Source organism: Battus philenor, unplaced genomic scaffold (genome assembly GCF_028537555.1).
Source record: "Battus philenor isolate CCGP_79_NKW_IND1 unplaced genomic scaffold, ilBatPhil1.0.hap1 SCAF_12, whole genome shotgun sequence".
NCBI classification, from domain to species: Eukaryota; Metazoa; Arthropoda; class Insecta; order Lepidoptera; family Papilionidae; genus Battus; species Battus philenor.
In genome coordinates this window covers 4,481,677-4,495,743 of record NW_027181674.1, presented here as the reverse complement: position 1 = coordinate 4,495,743, position 14,067 = coordinate 4,481,677, and the positions used below count along the sequence as shown (strand labels likewise).

Sequence of the window (14,067 nt, the reverse complement as noted above, 5' to 3'; positions counted from 1 at the left end):
CCCGCTACTGGACACAGCCCTCCCTGAAGGTTTACTAAAGCACCGTTTGAAAGCAGTCTTCACCTAGCGTCTTTCATCAATTGTAATAAGGTCGTCTGCCCACCTTCTGAGTGGATATCTACGCTGCTTTTGTTGATCCAAGGTAGCCACTTCAGAACCTGAAGGTCCCAGCGGCATCAGTTCTGCATACTAAGAGATCTCCTCGCTGCCACTTTAACTTGCCGATTCACTGATCTTTTGTTTGTTCCTCTACGAATCTTCTCATTCCTGACTTGCTCTCAAAGAGAAATATATAATATAATCTCAAAAAGCATAAGGCTTGGGATCCACCCTCCATTTACGGTTAGAGTGGCGTTTAGTATTTTTTTACATTATTATAAGTTACTTTGTATCGATGTAAAATTATTTTTGGTGAACTTTTTTACGAAAACCTCGTATTTTGTTTTTCAGACAATCGCCAAAACTTCAACCGTTTTACAGAGGTTTGGCAACCTCGATGACACTTTTCTGTGTTGGCCACCATACGTGGTGGGGATACACGAATAGACTAAATAAAATAGCATATGTTAATAGACAATTTATAAATATATTTGCACCAGCATGCGTAGTATCGGAAATAATTTATTTGATTCTTAATTACAAATCACTACCGTTAAGCACCATTCTTATAATTTTTATAATATTTCCTGTGGACTGTATTACAAATGTAAGTTATGTATAAAATTCGTAGAATTTTTTTTTCCATAAAAATATTAACAAAAACAGCAATGACATTTATTTATGAGCCCTTGAGCCTAGGCTCTCGGCAGCCTTCCAATCCGGTGAAATAGTATTATGTAGCGGCCCAAGCCGATGTTCCTCCGAGAGCATTCGAGCTTCGCTACCTTAAAAGGGGTCTTAGGCAAGGTACCTACTGGGCCCTTCTACCTCGAATTCTGCTAATGCCATATGGGCAATAGTAAAAGTCTAATAAAAAAAGGTATAAAAGCCTATATGGTCCACCTAGTAAATTTCATACATAATTTTTCTTTTTCAATAATTATTGTTTAAGAATCTATGACAAAAAATCTCACTGAAAAAAAATTATGTTAACGAAAAAATGAAATACTAGATTCTGTGAATCAAGATAATGCTTCAAATTGTCGTTTTGTTACTTTTATGTTTTTTTGTTAATTTTTAGCTCAGTATTAGATTAGCAAAGATGAAAAGCTTTGAAAATCTCCTGAAAATGTTTATGGATAAAATTCACTTGTATAATTACATCGGGAACAGTGAATTCGCAAAAGATGTAGGTATTGATTTTAATTCATGAACATGTCGCAGTCTAAACCTTCGCCTTAAAAGCACATGACTCTTCAAATAATCTTATTTCCTATTTTTTAATTTCTTTTCCACTATCATAGTTAAAATAGAGACTTTTATTCCGTTAATACTTCATCGCACACCACACCTTTATCCTCATATTTCCTCCCAAAACTTTTATTTACGAACCTTCCTTGCATCACCTCCCATCTTTCGTCACAATTCTTACACCGTTAGGTTTATGTATTTTATTTTATTGTATTACTTATTACTGTTTCGCAGTACAAGGAGGCTTCTCCTTGAGTTTAAGCCTATGTAAATACCCCAAGAATCCCCCATGTCGCATGACTAGAATCGCGTACAGCACTATTTTGCGAAGCGCACTATAGGTCGACACAATATCCGTGAAAAGTATCGCTCGTTACCGAAGCCGTTTCGCCTTTTACGTACCTCCTGTTCCATTCGCCAAGCGTCTCCTTCCTGAGATGACGCTTGACGAACTAAACTAGAGGACATGTAAACTGATTTGCCCTCCGTCACTGCGTGCGCTTTCACCGAATACATTTTTAAACATTTATCTTTCTCTTTTAAAATATTTTCTTTCAATCTTATTGCGACGGGATGGAGGGTGACAAATCTTGCAACAGTTTCGAGGGCGGATTTTGTCGCTGAGTACGGCGCATGACTGCGCCGCCTCGATGGCCACGTACCCTGTACCTTCAGCTTATGCCAGTAGCTCTACTTGGTATGCAGTGCAAAAGTTGCCCAACTTGAGATTCTTACAATAAAACTCTGCGGTGCTTTGCATAACGCAGAACGCTGCACCGATCTTGTCCTCAATTCGGGTGCCGTCGTAAAAATAACCAGATCCTCAGTCGCAGTGGCAGGTCGGGCCACCTCCTCACCTTTCTCTTTTTACACGACCTCTGCTAGTTTAAAATTTTTGCCAGTATTAATAAAAACTAATCTAGTATAAGCATAACAGATATTAGTTAAACGTGATCTTTAGTTTCACTATTAATATCTCTTTTGGAACCGTATAAACACATCGTCAGGTAATGCTCTGACCTACTTAATTATTTCCAGATCTTACATTTGTTACGGTTTTACAATATAAAATATGCACATTAGTTAAGTATTAAAGTAATAAATATAAAATATGCACATTAGTTAAGTATTATTTGCATAGCAAATTAAAAGTACATATACAAGGTTTCTTCCTCTTGGTCATGTATCTTCATTGATGAAGGTTTAGAGGAAGCATCTTGGACAGCCTTGGTCGAGTATTCGACAAGTTGTTTTCGAAGGTCTCTTTTACTTGCTTTTCTGAAGGCTTCCATCATTGAGAGGCTAGTTACCACCCGTCCTTCGATTTGATGATCACCTTGTTAGTCTCTTTCCCTCTACTTTTACTATGACAACTAGATTATGTAGAATCTTTGATTATCTCCAAGCTATGTGACCGAAGTACCCAAGAAACCACGTGTAGCAGATGTTGGACAGCCTGGCCTTTATACGTAGATCGAGAATACGTCTGTTGGTTCTCCTGACAATCCACGGTACAAGTAGAATCCTCGTCGTAGTAACGACAATCATAAAACAAAAACGGACAATTTTAGTCGAAATAACACTGTTCACTTAATGAAGAACTTTTCTGTTTCTAGATTTATAAGAGAAAAACGGAAGTAGATGTTATTGTAAAACTTTTTTATATGTTATATAGACTCTTACTTGTAAACTTGTTATATATTCCTAGTACTGTAAGTGTCTTTCACAGAAAACCATTAAAACAGAAAAATATACACGACTCGCTGGATACTTTCTATTACTTTTTCTAATGGCAGACTGGATAGCGTGGTATGTTACACCAATATGGCATTTAATGCAAAACATAGAAGAAGTAAGAAATCAAACCATCATTCTGCAAACGGCGCCCCGTTTGTGGATGCCTTTTGATTATAAATACAACATACGGAATTGGTCGCTTGTTCACATAATAAATGCTTATATAGGATTTTCAGCATGTGGTATCTTCATCACATTCAACATTCTTAGCTTCATATTCATCTTCCATCTTATTGGTCACGTGCAGATTCTGAAGTATAGATTTCGAACTGAATTTAAAAATCCAATGAATAATGACGCAACAAAGGAAACGCTGATAAGCCTTATAAAGTATCATAATTTCATAGTCGAGTAAGTAAATTTTTTAATAATATAATAAAATACATCACGGGGACCAGAAAGTAATGTCGCTTTCTGGAGTTAAATTCACACGACTACATTTTTAACCAGTTTTTATTTCTAATCAACAACATATTCACCTTCGTCATCAACAACCTTATGCCATCTAATATACAAATTTTCAATACCGGAGTTGTAAAAATCAATTCGTTTTTTATGTAAAATATGTCGACAGAAACAACATTACTTTCCGGTCCACCTAATATATAAATATTCTAAAATTGTATCAATTAAGTAACATTAATATGAACGGTAGGAAGTGGCTTGAATCTATGTTCCGACGGCCCTAACAAGATCACCTATCCATCTTATGGGTGGATTTCTTGCGACTGTCTGTACGCGGTGATGTTGAATACGAGGAATAATCGGCGGTCAAAGTAGTAGCAGACCCCTCATAACCAGCATACAATTAACGCGGGTGAAGCTGTGCATGTACATCGTGCCAGCCGAGGGCCTGTATCTGTAGAGGTTGTGTATCGTAGCGAAAAACGCTATAATAGACGTCACGCTTCATTCACTACACTATACACTTATAATGGTATAATCTCTGTTCATGCTAATGTAATAGTCGTAACTGGAATTTAGTACGTTGACCTCCGCTAGCTCGATTATGATAAAGCTATATAAAGTCTAACATCTAACATTAAAAATATCAATAAATAAAATAGATACGAATTCCCTAATCAAAAACCTTAAGAACCAATACTATTGGAAAGTTCTATGTCTAGCAACGAACTTCCTGTGGCTGAAATGATTAAGTAACAAAAATAACAAGTTTAAAGATATATTTTTTGTTTAAAGTTCCTCGTTTAAATTCTACAAATGTATTCAAATTCAATACTATGTAAAATATATAATAACATATAGATTATAAAAGGCAAACAGAGAAGGCTTAATAGTATTGAGTATATCTTAAGTAAAATGATACTATAAATATAGTAAATATTAAATAACAAAAAAAAAATAAGAAAAAGTTGAATTAGTAGAACGTAACGGAAACTAAAATCCCATTGACCAAAACAATTTAAAAATAACACAAACTTTTATTTTAAAGGTTATTAGACTTAAATTGCACTAATAGTATTAATTACGTAATATATACATGTAATTAAAATCAAACTATGTCGAATATTATAATTTATAATATGAACATAATTAACATAAATTATATTATATATCAAATGCACAGTAAAATGTCTCATCTCCCTCATAAAATAAATTTAAAATATCATAGTTACATCTAAAAGACATCTTTAGACAAATTTCGATGAAATTTCGAAATATGTAGAAAAAACACACGAATTCAAAAAAGATACTTAGAAACTTGTGGGAGTTATCTGATTGCGTATTGTATTAAAGTATCTTTAGTGTAAGATTAGCGCAAAACATATAATTTTTAAGAATATTAATATTAGATCCGATTATAAGTGATGTATTTTGAAGTTTTTTTTTTGTATTTCGCAGGGTTTTTAAAGATACACAAACAGCTTTCGGTCCCAACGTTACAGCAAACTATTTTCACAACTTACTATGCGATAGTCTTTTAATGTATGGGATTATGTTAGGAGTAAGTAAAACATAAAAACATTTTATTAAAATATCACACAACTTTAATTATATAATTGTTAATAATTTGCAGGATAAAAAGGACATCGTGATATTTGGATTAATGTTCTTGGTGTTTATGGGAGGACTTATATTAATGTCGCTGATTATGGAAGAAATCCGCCGTGAAGTATTAAAATTAAGAGCAATTAATAATTCCCTACATATGTCTATATGTGTGTATATATATATATATATATATATATATATATGTATTTATATATACACACAGGATGATTGGTTATAAGTATAAAAGCTTTAAATAGGTGAATGTATAGCTTAGTGTAGTAAGAAAAAGCGTTTTCATAATTCGGATTACTACATATTAAAATTTATTATTGTTAAATTGCTGTATTTGCAGTCTAGTATAGCAAGAAGTTATTGGCATGTCGCAATCCTAAATATTTAAGTGTGATAAAAAATAGGTGTAAAATGAACTATACAAAACCATTTTAAAGCTTTAAAAAAAAATTATATATATATAAATATATATATATATATATGTGTGTGTGTGTGTGTGTTTGTGTGTGTGTATATAGCTAATAATCAATTATTCTACATATATAAATAGTTGAGCCCCAAATAAAGTTTAAAACAAGTGCATTAAATTTGTACTGACCAAATGTTACACATCTCCAAAGTTCAATCGGTGCATGAATTAAATCCATCGGATTCTAGATAAAGCTTCGACTTTGTAAACTAGGCAATGAGCGCTTTTCTACTTTATCTTGTTTTCAGATGAAGCTCCTTTTCATCTTATTGAATACGTAAATGAATTCTAGTGACACAATTTCACTGCAACTAATCCGAAACGTAGTAAAAGAGAATGCTACGTTCGCTTAAAATGGCAGTATTAATTTTACAAAATTTTCGCGCGTTAAATTCTTCAAATCAACATTTCATAATATATTCTTAAAAATCGCGTTGGTTGCTTTCAAGGAAATCTTTGTAGCGCTTAAATTTTTAAGAAACGTGTTAACGTAGGTAAAAACGTTATCGGTGAATTTTGGAAAAAAACTGGTCATTTTCTGTAAAGAAATTTTATCTTCGATTTTGGTACGACTCCTAATCACGTAAAGTTCACGGCCGCAATAAAATTTTTTCCAGAGGGATGTTAAATTATCCTTGCACATGCTCCACGTGTCCTTGGAGTGAGCTAACAATCTAACAACCCTGATACATTTCAATGAAAATATTTGTAACTGTACCAATATAAATAAATACATTTATTTTGTTTCTCATTTTTTAGTATCGTAGCCGTGATTTTTAAGTTGTGACTAGTATTTTATTTCAAGAAATATATAGTTAATATGTAGTACCCAAACTTTGTGGATAAACTTTATTTTGGGATACTGCTCTGGTTAAATTAAAGATAATGCCAAAATATATATAAGGTTTATTTCTTACATTGATTAAACAGTAGTTAATTATGATTGCATAACGACATTCAACTATACTTCAATGCTTAACTGCAAAACATGAGGAGCTTTTTCTAATAAGTTATCAGACTTGAGTGTACTTATGAATCTCCAGCTTAAATGTTTCTATGAATTATTTTTATTTTTTATCACCACTGACGCTATTGTACGATCTTCAAAGATCATGATACGCTGGTAATTCTAGCAGATTTATTTTAATTTGAGGGATACCGTTATAGAAGAGTCCAAAGTACGAAAGAATGAAAAAAATGAATAACCACAGATGTTCACCAAGAAAATTAGATAACGACAATGTTAATGAACTATTTGTAATAAAACATTGGAATTAATCTCACATATTATTCGTTTGCCGACCAAAAACATTTTTCCTTCAAAAACAACTTTCTGATTTCAGAGCGTTGACTTGGCGGATGTAATATATAGTATACCTTGGGAAAAAATGTCTATATCTAATCAGAAAAATGTCACTATGATACTGGCACGTGCTCAGCCACCTTTGGAATTTATATCTGCCGGTGGCCTACGAGCAGGCGTTCGACCAGCGATATCCGTATGTCTTTTACGTTGTCTACACATTTGAATCATGCAAATATACAGGATGGTTAGTTATTGTAGATTTGTTAGCAAAAATGTTTTAAATATTTATATATAATTACGAGTATGTTACATTTTGTCTATTACAACATGGCAAGTCCAAAAATCCTAACAGTACCAAATCTGACATATAGAACACAATAATTAATTTTGATATATAATAATTCGAATTTTAAAAAAGATTTATTATTACGTTACGTTTACGTTTATTTTTTGCATACATTAATTGATAACTTTAAATATTTTTACGACTTTGAAAATTTTACTAATAACCCTGTGTACTGATGAAGAAGTCGAAAGTCGCTGAACGCAGGACGCTTTCAAACGGTCTTAAAGGAAATCTTTGGGTGAGGCTTATGCCTAGTTGATTATGTGTAGATGTAGATTTACATGCACTTTGCAAGAACTGAAAAATTTTCATTTTTTTTTCACTTTTAGTTACGACTTTTACTACGATGAAAACAGAACTAAGGGTTTAATCCTATTACATTGCACTATCTATGAAAAGAAAAATTAATGTGTTTATTTGGTGCTATTTCCAAACCTAATTGTTCAATTTTACTATTTTAGACTAATCGCCTACCATAGATTTCATACTGCTAAAAGTTATTACAGTTAAAAAAAAATATAATATGAATCAAGAAAAAATGTCGACGCGCCATTGCATACGATCATTGGCATTTTTAATTCGCTTCGATAGCTAACGCGTGTTGTTCTCTTGTCCATTAAAATATCGTAATAAAAAACCCACATTAATAACAAAGCCAGCGCGGACTTTTTTCTGCTCTTTCGATTTAAAATTAAGAAAAAAAAAATGTGCTTAAAATATGGTTTCCGCCACCGGACACACTGTACATGATACTACAAGAGTAGTGCCACATGTTTCAACAATAAAACTTCAATACTTTAAAAACCTAACTTTTTTTTAAAACTCACATGTACCAATTTTGTGAATCTCTTTAGCAAGTTCTCGTTTAGAGTATTTTGATTTCAAAACCTATTAAAAAATACAGAGGGATATTTTCTTGTGAGGTATCCTCATTTGAAGAGAGAAAAGTGTTTTAAAGTTTAGAGCTAGTTTATTTTAAACGGTACTCCAGTATAAATTTTCTTTGTTATTAACACAGTGTTTGTTCTGTATTCCAGATCATAAAATCAACATTTTCGTATTACGTCATGTTGAAATCTGCAATGAACGTTGAGAAATAATTGAAATACCGGCTGAGAAATATTTTTTATTATTTTACGAGCACTATTCACATAAACTAGGCTAACACCTTCGCAAATACTAGCACTCTAAGAGAATAATGATTTCTTAACGTAATTACTCGTAATAATGTTGTAAAAGACAAATTAAAAAACAAATAGCAAAATTTTTGTTTTTTTTCAACTGCAAAACTATTTGTATCTATCATGGTATAATATAAACCAGGGGTAATTGAACTGCGGCTCGCAAGCCAAAAAATAATTATAAAAAAAGTTCACCCTAAAACCATCACTGTTTCAAGCCACTACCACAACTTATTTCTTAACATATTGAAAAATTAAAGTCGATCCATCGATGTCGATGGTTGATGTACTGAAAGTAATTAACACATTTAACATTAGCTGACCGTAAAAATACGTGCATAGATTACTTCAATTAATATTCCGGGGTAAGTCTCTATGCTCCACTCAATTTCGGCTTGACTTTGATTTATTGGAAAACCGTAAAGTAATTATTCTTTTTTTTAAATAATCAAAGTGTAAATATAATAGTCAAAAGTCAATTTAAAATTAAAGTACTACGTAAAATGTCATATTTTCTCTCTGTTTTAATACTAAAATTTTATGTTTAAAAGTCTGGCTCAGAAACAATCTTAAGGCAGTATTTAACTGACAGCGTACCATTATATTATAATTTTATTCGTAATATTGTGCATTAATTAGTTTTAAATAGTCAATAATAATTGTTAATAAGGTTTATTCATCATTATTGAATTTATTCTCTACTATATTTTAGATACGCCTGGTTCAAATTTTCACGGTCTCCTGAGTCGATTAAGAGAGAACGTTTAATAGCATTAAAGTCGCTCTTCTTCTATATTTTAGGGTCACAATAAAATTTATTGATGAATGATGTATTTTTATTTTCGTAATAAGTTTTATATTAAAAAAAGAGTATTAAAATAGTGAATTAAAATTTTGCTTAATGTAAAATTTTTCTATTTTATATAAATTCTTTTAAAGTAATCAAACGTATGATCTTAATATATGGAAACATTTTTAGTGAATCGAATGTTGTGAGTTGTATGTTGGATGTTGTAATTTGACATTATTATTTGACATTTGAGATGTTTTTTTTTTAATTTATTGAAAAGGTTATAATACTCTGTGGCTACATTTAAATAATGTACTAAACGAACTGTTACAATATACAAGTATATATTTTACATAATGACTAATTTATCGACAATATATCGGCATCGATTTGAAAGCGAGCTATCTTTAATGCTATATACGAAATGAAATTAAAAAAAATGCAATCGACGTTATAATACTTAATCGAGGTTTTGGGGAGACCTCGAGCTTCTCTAGCAATGAGAAGCCTTTCGAATCCACGGAATTTGCAAATACCATTTGAGCAGCAATGTAACCCAAGGAAAAAGTGGGTAATTTAAAACATGGAAACGCGTTAGTGTAAAAGGCCGTAACTTTATCTATCAGGTGGCCCTTTTCGTTTCTCCCGCAAATGTTTTAGTGTAACAGAATCTCACAAAGGAAAACATTTGTACTTAATTTTAGATATTGGTACTGAATTAACCAAATCTAATGTAATAAATAAATTTCATGTTAATTATTATTTTTAATTTAATTGCTTAATTTATGATACTGACAAACATTTAATCTTTTACAATTGTTATCAATAGAATTTATGTTTGCTGTTGTTTTGCTGAAAAAAAAAACAATATGGATGCAAGTTCTTTATATTTAGTAGCTTAGTTGGTATTACGTTATTCTTCGCCATTAATTGAAGTTTTTAACATCACGTAATACGAAAATGTGGATTTCAGGATCTGTAAAAAAATCAATCGTGAATACGATGTAAAACATACAAATTTATATATTTTTTTAATGAAGTCGTTCACGCTAAGAAAGTTGATGCGTCGTTTTGAGGCGTAGGATCCCTCAAAATTATCTACGGGGGATATATATCATCGCGCTTGGCAGGCGGGTTGGCGATCGCAGCGTGGTATTATGGTATGCAGGGGACCTCCTGCCTATTCTTTGGAATCTTGTTTGTGATCAGTAACAATGTTACATAATTAATGCACAAAAGTCTACTGCCAGGCTGCACAGAATATGGATTATACAATTAGAAAATCGGATAAGAAATGTAATTGACGGTATCAATGACGTAAACATTTCTTTAAATATTTTTTCATAACATATGGACATTATATTTAACATTTCTAAAGAGTTCGTATTTTATTTTAGAAGGCACTGTGTTCATGTTAAAAATGTTGATAAAACAGAATTTTAGATGCCTTATTGGTGTTGTAGATATTCAAGTCCTTGACAATATTACTATACCATTCTAATTTTAAAATTTTAATGAAAGTTAAGTGAAAAACGTAGCTCGCAGCAGCCAGACAAATAAAAAGAATATTTAATATGTACTGATATTGCTGGTCGAACGCCGGCCCTCAGTCCTCCCGCCGCAATAAACTCCAAAGGAGGTTGCGATCGCGCCAATATCATCATAACAGTTTTCTGGTTAGACACAGACATTTCTTCCCACGGTATGTTATATATAACGTCCGCCAAATCGTCGCTCTGAAAAAACAAATCTTTGGGATATTTGTACCTTAAATATTAAATAAGTATATATTTAACATATTTTCGAACATATATTTCTTGAAATGAGATCTGCAAAAGAACCAAGAACACCGACGTAGCTCGAAGGATTGCTCGTCTGAACTGACAGTGGGCGGAGCATAATGCCTTTGTAAGAGACGATCGCTGTTATTGCTGAAAGGTTCTGGAGCGGCAACCACTAGTCGGTTGACGCGGCGTGGTAAGGCCCTTCACTGTGTGGATCGACGACATAATTAAAGTCGAGGGAATTATCTGGAAGCGGACAGCGCAAGACCGGTCATTGTGATTATCTTTGAGTGAGGCCTATGCCTTGCAGTGGGTATCCATCAGCTGAAAAAGAAGAAGAAGAAACATATCATCACCATAATTCAAGCCCACAGTTGGACATATCCCTCCCATACATTTTTGAAAGGACCGGCGGGCATCGCTCTCCATACGGCGACATTATTAATGTCTTTTGACCTCGTAGGTGGACGTACTACGCTGGTCTTGCACGTCCATGGTCTCCAGAATCATAGGAACCCAGTAGTCCTCTGTTCTGCGTGCTCTAAGGCCCTATGCCATTACAAGTTACACACTTGCACTATATCATTAAGTTTCGTTCGTCAACGAATCTTTTCAAAGTTGACTTGATCTCCTAGAGATATCCCAAACGTAACCCTTTCCATAGCTCTTTGAACGACTGTGAGGTTGTCTGCAAATATTCCTTATAAATATTTCTGATGTTTTATACAAATATTCATCTTATTTTATTGTGGATGAAGGCGATCATCATAATTTTAGATGAAGGAGAATCTAATGCTGGACCTAGGCCTCCTGGGCCCTCCCCATAAGTGCCCAAGAATTCATAAGACTGATGAAAAGCGGCCTACTTGTAGGCGATATCACACCATATTTGTGATATTAAATATACTTTTGTTGTATCTATAGAACTGTACGTTAATTGTATGATAGTACGATACAATACAAATAAAAATGAATTAATGAATGAATACTTCGCGACGGATTTCTTCTAACACCAGCGACAATAGAATAAGTCCTCCCAAGAAAACCGTAAACATAAGGACATAAGCTTCTTTTTTCTCCTGTAAAATAATAAAAACATATTTATATTTTCCGCCAAAAAAAAATTATGAATTTTTTAATATTTATAACTCACCGCAAACATAATTTCATACATTAATAAACTATCGCATAGTAAGTTATGACAATAATTTGCGGAGACATTATAACCAAAAGCCTTTTGTGTATCTTCGAACATCCTGTTAAGTGGAAAAATTGTATTATCATAAATTATATTCTTCAATAAATAATATTAAAAACATTACTTACTGGATAATGAAATTGTGGTGTTTAATAAGAGTAATTAATTTTTTCTCAGTCTCCTGATCGCTTAAAGTATTTTCGAATTCAGTTCGAAATCGATGCTTCAGAATTTGCACGTGACCGATTAGATGAAAGACGAATATGAAGCTCAATACGTTGAACGTTACGATAATGATACAACCTGAAAATCCTAAGTAGGCGCCCAAAGCGTACATTATCGCCCAGTTAACAATATTGTATTTGTAATCAAAGGGCGTCACCAAATGCATCACAGATTCTAACATGACAGTTTTATTCATAATTGCCTCTTTGTTTTGGTTGAAGTGACGTAGAGGTACAGTATTCCATAGAGCCCAATCTGCTATTAGCAAAAGCATAAAGAAGTATCCAGCCAAACGACTGGAATATTCTGCTCTTTTTACTACCTGTGGAAAACATATTAATATCATCATTTCAACCGTAAGACGTTCACTGCTGTGTCCAGCCTCAAGTCTGTAAAGCGCTGTAATGGTGGACATTTACACATTGCAACCCGTATGCTTGTCTTGTTAGGAATTATCTATCTACAGCAAGTACTACCATTGCAAATTTCTTATGTTTGATTAGTTTAAAACTTAAAGCAATGATGAAACTATTTATAATATCTATATTAATCACTGCCCTTTCAGCTTATAGACGTTCACTACAGGGCATAGGCCTCCCGCAAAGATATCTACGGGAGAATATTCCTTTATCTCCATGCTGGTGAGGCGAGTTGGCGATCGTAGTGTGGTATTATGGTATGCAGAGTTCGCCGCTACCCCTTTTGAAACTTGTTAGTGAGCAGTGGCAATTATATGTAATTAACACGTAAAGTGCAACTATTTTAATAAATTTACTATGCAGGCTATCAAATATAGCATAGCAGAATTGTGGCGAAATCTGAACGGAATTATCAAGGTCACTTGCCAGTGTAGAGAAACACTTCTCGAAGGCCAAGGTATATTGCAAAATTTTAAGATTTACCTTCCGAAACCTATAAATGTTATAAAAAAGTTGTTCGAAGCATAACGTACTTTTTTCGCCAAGTCAACATTGCCAATGAAAATAGACAAGTGAACTTGATCCATAAATAGTTTCATTATTTTTTTAAAAGTATTCATCTGCGCTGAACGGACACAGACCTGAAATAAAAAAAATACAATATTTCTTAACACAATGCGATTTTGATAAAATAAAATAACAAATTTTAAAACGTGAATGATTCACTTACATTGGCCAAGTAATTCAAAGGTATTAACAAGAAAATAGCACGAAGTGAACTGAATGGCATTCCTTTGCAATAAAAAAGGACGTATGTCATTTCTGATACCAAGCAAACAGGTGCAATGACAATGATGAATTTACTGTGAATAGTTATATATTTGTTTGGGGCACTGTATCCCCACCACGCCTGGTTGCCCACACCCCAACACGTCATTATGATTGCAAATCGACGATAGAACCATTGAGTTTTCGGTAATCGCCTGAAAATGAAAAGTATTATTAAATATTATATTTTGGGTTTCTTATTAGGGCCGGTAGTTCTTGGAAATAATAAAAACACGAAGTCCGAAGTAGAAGACCAATGTATGTAAAGAATTATATTTCAGTGAAATTCCCCTGTTCGGTGCGCCGCTGTTAATGACGTAATGCAGCTCTTACAATATAATCAATAGAC

At 33.0% G+C, this 14,067-nt stretch overlaps 2 protein-coding genes across 2 annotated transcripts in view; one reads left to right on the top strand and one right to left on the bottom strand.

The window, feature by feature from the left end:
* LOC137932830 (odorant receptor 10-like) overlaps window positions 1-8,393 on the top strand; it is a 47,986-nt gene extending 39,593 nt beyond the window's left edge. Inside the window, exons 2-7 of the mRNA XM_068776505.1 lie at window positions 1,181-1,288; window positions 3,080-3,498; window positions 5,011-5,113; window positions 5,186-5,281; window positions 6,985-7,140; window positions 8,331-8,393. Of these exons, the coding sequence (XP_068632606.1) occupies window positions 1,181-1,288; window positions 3,080-3,498; window positions 5,011-5,113; window positions 5,186-5,281; window positions 6,985-7,140; window positions 8,331-8,393 (945 nt within the window). The remainder of the gene's footprint in view (window positions 1-1,180; window positions 1,289-3,079; window positions 3,499-5,010; window positions 5,114-5,185; window positions 5,282-6,984; window positions 7,141-8,330) is intronic.
* A 1,784-nt stretch (window positions 8,394-10,177) lies between these two features.
* Window positions 10,178-13,680, bottom strand: LOC137932828 (odorant receptor 30a-like). Its single transcript, XM_068776503.1, has 6 exons — window positions 13,621-13,680; window positions 12,375-12,793; window positions 12,202-12,304; window positions 12,038-12,127; window positions 10,845-11,000; window positions 10,178-10,240 (listed from the first exon to the last, which is right to left on the bottom strand). The coding sequence occupies exons 1-6, from the start codon at window positions 13,678-13,680 to the stop codon at window positions 10,178-10,180; spliced, it is 891 nt and encodes a 296-aa protein (XP_068632604.1).
* Window positions 13,681-14,067: the final 387 nt, after the last annotated feature.

Coding starts and splice junctions, on each gene's coding strand:
- LOC137932828 (XM_068776503.1), bottom strand. CDS start 13,680: ATGCCATTCAGTTCACTTCGTGCTATTTTCTTGTTAATACCTTTGAAT. Junction 12,305..12,374: donor CACCACAATTTCATTATCCA/GTAAGTAATGTT, acceptor TCCACTTAACAG/GATGTTCGAAGATACACAAA. Junction 12,128..12,201: donor TGTATGAAATTATGTTTGCG/GTGAGTTATAAA, acceptor ATTATTTTACAG/GAGAAAAAAGAAGCTTATGT.